Here is a 5,275-nt window from a genome sequence, read left to right on the forward strand (position 1 = left end):
GCAAAGTTAAGTTGGTGCTTTGCGTGACATTAAAGCACTGCTTAAATAAGTGCTTGGTGTAGAGCTTTTTGAAATTAGAGATGACTTGCTGGTCCATGGGCTGGAGGATAGGAGTGGTATTCGGTGGAAGATACAACACCTTGATGAATTTGTATTCGTCGATGATATCTTCGAGTCCAGGGGGGGGGGGGGGAGCGGGTGCATTGTCCAAACAAAGCAAGCACTTCAAAGGCAAATTCCTCTCCTGAAGGTACTTCTTGACAGTAGGGCCGAAAACTACGTTTACCCAGTCCACAAAGATATGCCTAGTAACCCAAGCCTTAGAATTAGAACGCCATAGAACATGTAGCAGGTCTTTATTAATTCTATGTGCTTTAAATGCCCTAGGGTTTTCGGAATGGTAAACCAATAACGGCTTTATTTTGCAGTCCCCGCTGGCGTTGGCACAAAGCGCAAGAGTCAACCGATCCTTCATTGGCTTATGTCCAGGTATTTTCTTCTCTTCGGCGGTAATGTACGTTCGACTAGGCATCTTTTTCCAAAACAGACCGGTTTCATCACAGTTGAAAACCTGCTGCTCTACGTAACCTTCCTCCACCACGATGCTTTCGAACTTTTTAACAAAGTCTTTAGCAGCCTTGGTGTCCAAACTCGAAGCTTCTCCATGACGAACAACTGAATGAATCCCAGTCCGTTTCCTAAATTTTTCGAACCAACCTCGAGACGCCTTGAATTCCTCCGTTTTAGGATCGGCTGAACTCTCCCCCGCGTCACCCCGAGAGCGCGCTGCTTTCAAGTCACTCTAGATAGCGCTGGCTTTCTCACAAATGATTGTTTCCGTGATCGTATCGCCAACAATCACCTTGTCCTTTATCCAGATCAACAAAAGGCGTTCCATCTCTTCCAGAGTAGGGCTACGACATTTAGAAATAATCGTGATCCCGTTCGAAGGTTTCACTGCTTTAATGGCTGACTTCTGTTTTATAATCGTCGAGATCGTAGACATATTCAGGCCATATTGTTTGCCCAGATCACTAACACGTACACCTCGCTCATGCTTTTTTATTATTTCCTGCTTTAATTCTATTGAAAGCATATACTTCCTCTTTTTCTCACCACTAATACTACTTCCTGAACCGAAACTAAGCTTTTTAGGACCCATGATTACGAAACACAGAAAACAACACGTGAAAAGGCAAGATAAAAAACTGTTAAAACTGAGCGAATAGAGGACAACCACACGATGCGCACGCGATGAGAGGACTGATCAAGGTGATGCTCGATTGGCGTCCCTCCGATGTGCTGCCGTCTAGCGGCGTCAACAACAAACGACGCTGGACGTTTTCGAGAAAATTCCACGGGTAAGCGTATTGTTTACTTCGTATGTTGGAGTAACACTTCGTATGTTGAGACAGAAATTTTTTTGAATTTTACATCGTATGTTGGAAAATTTTTATGTTAGGACAATCGTATGTAGAGGTTCCACTGTATATATATATATATATATATATATATATATATATATATATATATATATATATATAATATATATATATTGACTTAATTATTCCAGAACCCTCCAGTTCAGCCTACTGGAAGCATGGGGAATATGATCTAGCAGTGTAAGGTTGCCAGAGTAGTAATTTGAAGATGGGGTACTAACGGGGTTATGATCTAGCAGTGTAAGGTTGCTAGAGTAGTAATTTGAAGATGGGGTACTAACCTTGCTTGCGTGGTAACCCTCTCTCAGGTAACTCTGCCCACCTACCTATCATGACAATAAAAAAAACGAGTAAATCTAATTTGGGAATTTTCAAGCACTTTCTAAGTACATGGAAACAAAGTAGATGTAATCCCTCGTACTGATACCTCGTGTGTGACATACTGCATACCTAAACGAGATTACATAAGACGTTGTGACAAAACTACAAGCTAATTCTTAAGAAATAACATAAATTTACCGATACTGAATTGAATGAAAATACATTTAAATTAATGACAAAAGTCTCATGTAATTTACATACATTACTTAGACCTACAAGAGTGGAACTCATCCTAGGAGCTGGCTATACATCTCTTAAATACACAGATGAAATACATGAAAAAAATATTTACTCTTATGCTAGACCACCTTTGTAAGAATATATATATATATATATATATATATATATATATATATATATATATATATATATGTATGTATATATATATGTATATATAGAAAATATTGATATATATATATATATATATATATATATATATATATATATATGTATATATATATATATATATATATATATATATATATACATATATATATATTGATATATATAAATATATATATATATATATATATGTATATATGCATATATATATTTATATATATATATATATATATATATATATATATATATATATATATATATATATATATATATATATAAATATATATATGCATATATATATATATATATATATATATATATATATATATATACATATATATATATTGATATATATAAATATATATATATATATATATATATATATGCATATATATATTTATATATATATATATATACATATGTATATATATAAATGTATATATAATATTCTTACAAAGCTGTTCTAATGTAGAGTAAATATTTTATTCATGTATTTCATTTGTGTATTTAAGAGGTGAATAGCCAGCTCGTAAGGCGAGTTCCTCTCTTGTAGTTTTAAGTAATTGTATGTAAATTACATAAGACTTTTGCCGTTCCTTTCATTGTATTTTTCAATCAAGCCAGTGTATGTAAATTTACGTTATTTTTCAACAATTGATTATTTCACATATTTTGTTACGAAGTCTTATGCAATCTCGATTAAATATGCTGTACGAACCATACGAGGTATGAACAAGAGCTTATGCAATTTTGTCATGTTTATACGAGGTATTGCATCATGTTTGTGAGAGATTACGCAAGTACTGTATCATATTTCTACATGTTTAGAATGTTCTTGAAAAACCAAGAGTTAGTTTTATCTTTTTTTTATTGCTTCAAGGACGGAGGTGGGCAGAGTTAGCTGAGAGAGAGTCACCTTGCTTGTGCGTTGGTATGCGTCTGATACGTGATCGTTGGCAACCTTACGCCGCTAGACACTGCCCCCAAGCTTCTAGACCCCTTGACCTATAAGGATCTAGAATAATTAAGTCAGTATATATATATATATATATATATATATATATATATATATATATATATATATATATATATATAGATGCCACCAGGGATGAGTAGCAGCAGAAGAGATCTAAACTGTCCCTAGTGAAAGAGCCAACATCCTCTCTCTTAAGTGCCTCTAGTGTATGCCCTTTCCAAAATGAATAAGATTTTATTCAGATTTAATATTTCAAATCAAGTGATTATATAATTTTTAGAGCGAAATATTTTCTTGTCTTAGTTTAAGGTTTTGTTCAGATTTAATATATTGAGTGATTCATTTTGGTGATAATTTTTTGTATCAATGTTGTAAATTTTTATAGAATATATTCATTTTTGTAAAGAGTGTATTATTTCAATCACCAGTATTTCTTTCAGAACTCTTTCATATCCCTGTTCAAGAATCGAAATAAGAGGTTGTTTTGAATAGTTATTAATAATAATAATCCAGTTTGTTTTGAGTGTACATTAGAGACCTTTGGATATTCAGTGATTTTATATATTGGTGACTGAGAGTTATATAGTTACTCAGAGCTCGGTCATTATTCAAGTGTAACAGATTTATATAAAAACAAACAGGTGAATTTGGAACTCGGGAGGTTGTGTAGCTTTCCAGCTGTAATATATAATATATATTTTTGGTGCCCAGACCCGGGACCATAATATATATTTTTGGTGCCCAGACCCAGGATAATAATATCTTTTTGGTGCCCAGACCATTGGGATCGAGCGAGTCTGTTTTGAATATTAGTGATAATAGGGCCGTGTTTTCATTAAAGGTTTGAGCAACTTAGGGTTGATAGGATTCTATGTATTGTGAGGATATATTCTTTTGGAGAAATCTAAAATTTTTGTAAAGTACAAGATGACACAGTTTAATATCCAAGAATTTTTGAAGAACCCAAATGTTCAGGAATTGTCAGAAGCTAATGTAACTAAAGCTTAGTGGCTCTCTATTTTAATGGCATGTGGTGGCCATGCAATGAGTGGAATGATTAAAGCCCAAATCGAGTGTCTAACCTTAGAAGCGTTGATAAACTCTGGGAAATTATTGGAAGAAGATATTGTAGCAGCTTGTGAAGTGTTGGAGGAAGCTGAAGCAGAATTTGTAGCGAAGCAAGGACCAGTTGACCTAAAAATTGAAGGCATGAAAGCAGATAGGAATTTAGAGGCTGAGATTCGACGAATCACAGCGGAAGGGAATTTGATCAAGTTGAAGATGATGGCAGAACAGGAAGAGAGAGAGAAGGAGCATGACATGCAAGGGAAATGGAAGCAAGACGGGAAGAAAGAGAGGCAGATTAAGAAGCAAAAGAGAGGGAAGAAGCCAGAGAGATCGCAAAACATGCAAGTGAAATGGAAGCAAGAGAAACTGAATGACGAGAAGAAAGAGAGAGAAGACAGGAAGAAAAAGAGAGATGATCGGAAGAAAAGGAGAGATGGCAGGAAGAAAAAGAGATAAAGGAAGCAAGATACGCAAGGGAATTGGAGCTGTTGAATGCCAGTACAAAGTCAGCAACGCAGACAGAATTGACCCCTACTTTGCATCATCCCGTGTTTAATGTGAAAAACGCCCAGAGGTTAATTCCGAAGTTCACGAAGAAGCTCCCGACGGATTCTTTGATTATTTTGAAACAGTAGCATCGACAATGGAATGGCCAGAATATAAATGGTCTGTTGTAGAGTGTCCTCATTGGGAAAGGACACAGTGCTTATCTATCCTTATCTCAGGACCAGAGGAAGGAGTATCAAGAAGTGAAGAGGAGCATGCTATAAGTGTATCAGATGACCCCTGAATATTATAAAGAAAGATTCCGAAGGACGAGAAGATGACTTTCCTGGATTACGCTTATAAGGTACGACGGTGTTTTAAGAACTGGATAGAGGTGGCTAACGTGAGGGAGACGGCTGATTTAGAAGAATTGATAGTACTAGAATAATATTTACGAGGAATTCCTGAACAAATTCGAACGTACTTGAAAGAGAGAGAGGTAAAGAAACTTGATAAAGCCGCTTCGCTGAGTGAAGATTATAATATTATCAGTCGTAAACCCTCCTAGGGTATGAAGTTT

At 35.2% G+C, this 5,275-nt stretch overlaps 1 protein-coding gene across 1 annotated transcript; it reads left to right on the top strand.

The window, feature by feature from the left end:
- The first annotated feature begins 4,164 nt into the window (after positions 1-4,164).
- LOC137621751 (uncharacterized) lies at positions 4,165-4,665 on the top strand. Its single transcript, XM_068352261.1, has one exon. It carries the CDS (start codon positions 4,165-4,167, stop codon positions 4,663-4,665), a length of 501 nt encoding a protein of 166 aa, XP_068208362.1.
- The last annotated feature ends 610 nt before the right edge of the window (positions 4,666-5,275 follow it).

The sequence above is a fragment of the Palaemon carinicauda genome, chromosome 28 (genome assembly GCF_036898095.1).
Source record: "Palaemon carinicauda isolate YSFRI2023 chromosome 28, ASM3689809v2, whole genome shotgun sequence".
NCBI lineage: Eukaryota > Metazoa > Arthropoda > Malacostraca > Decapoda > Palaemonidae > Palaemon > Palaemon carinicauda.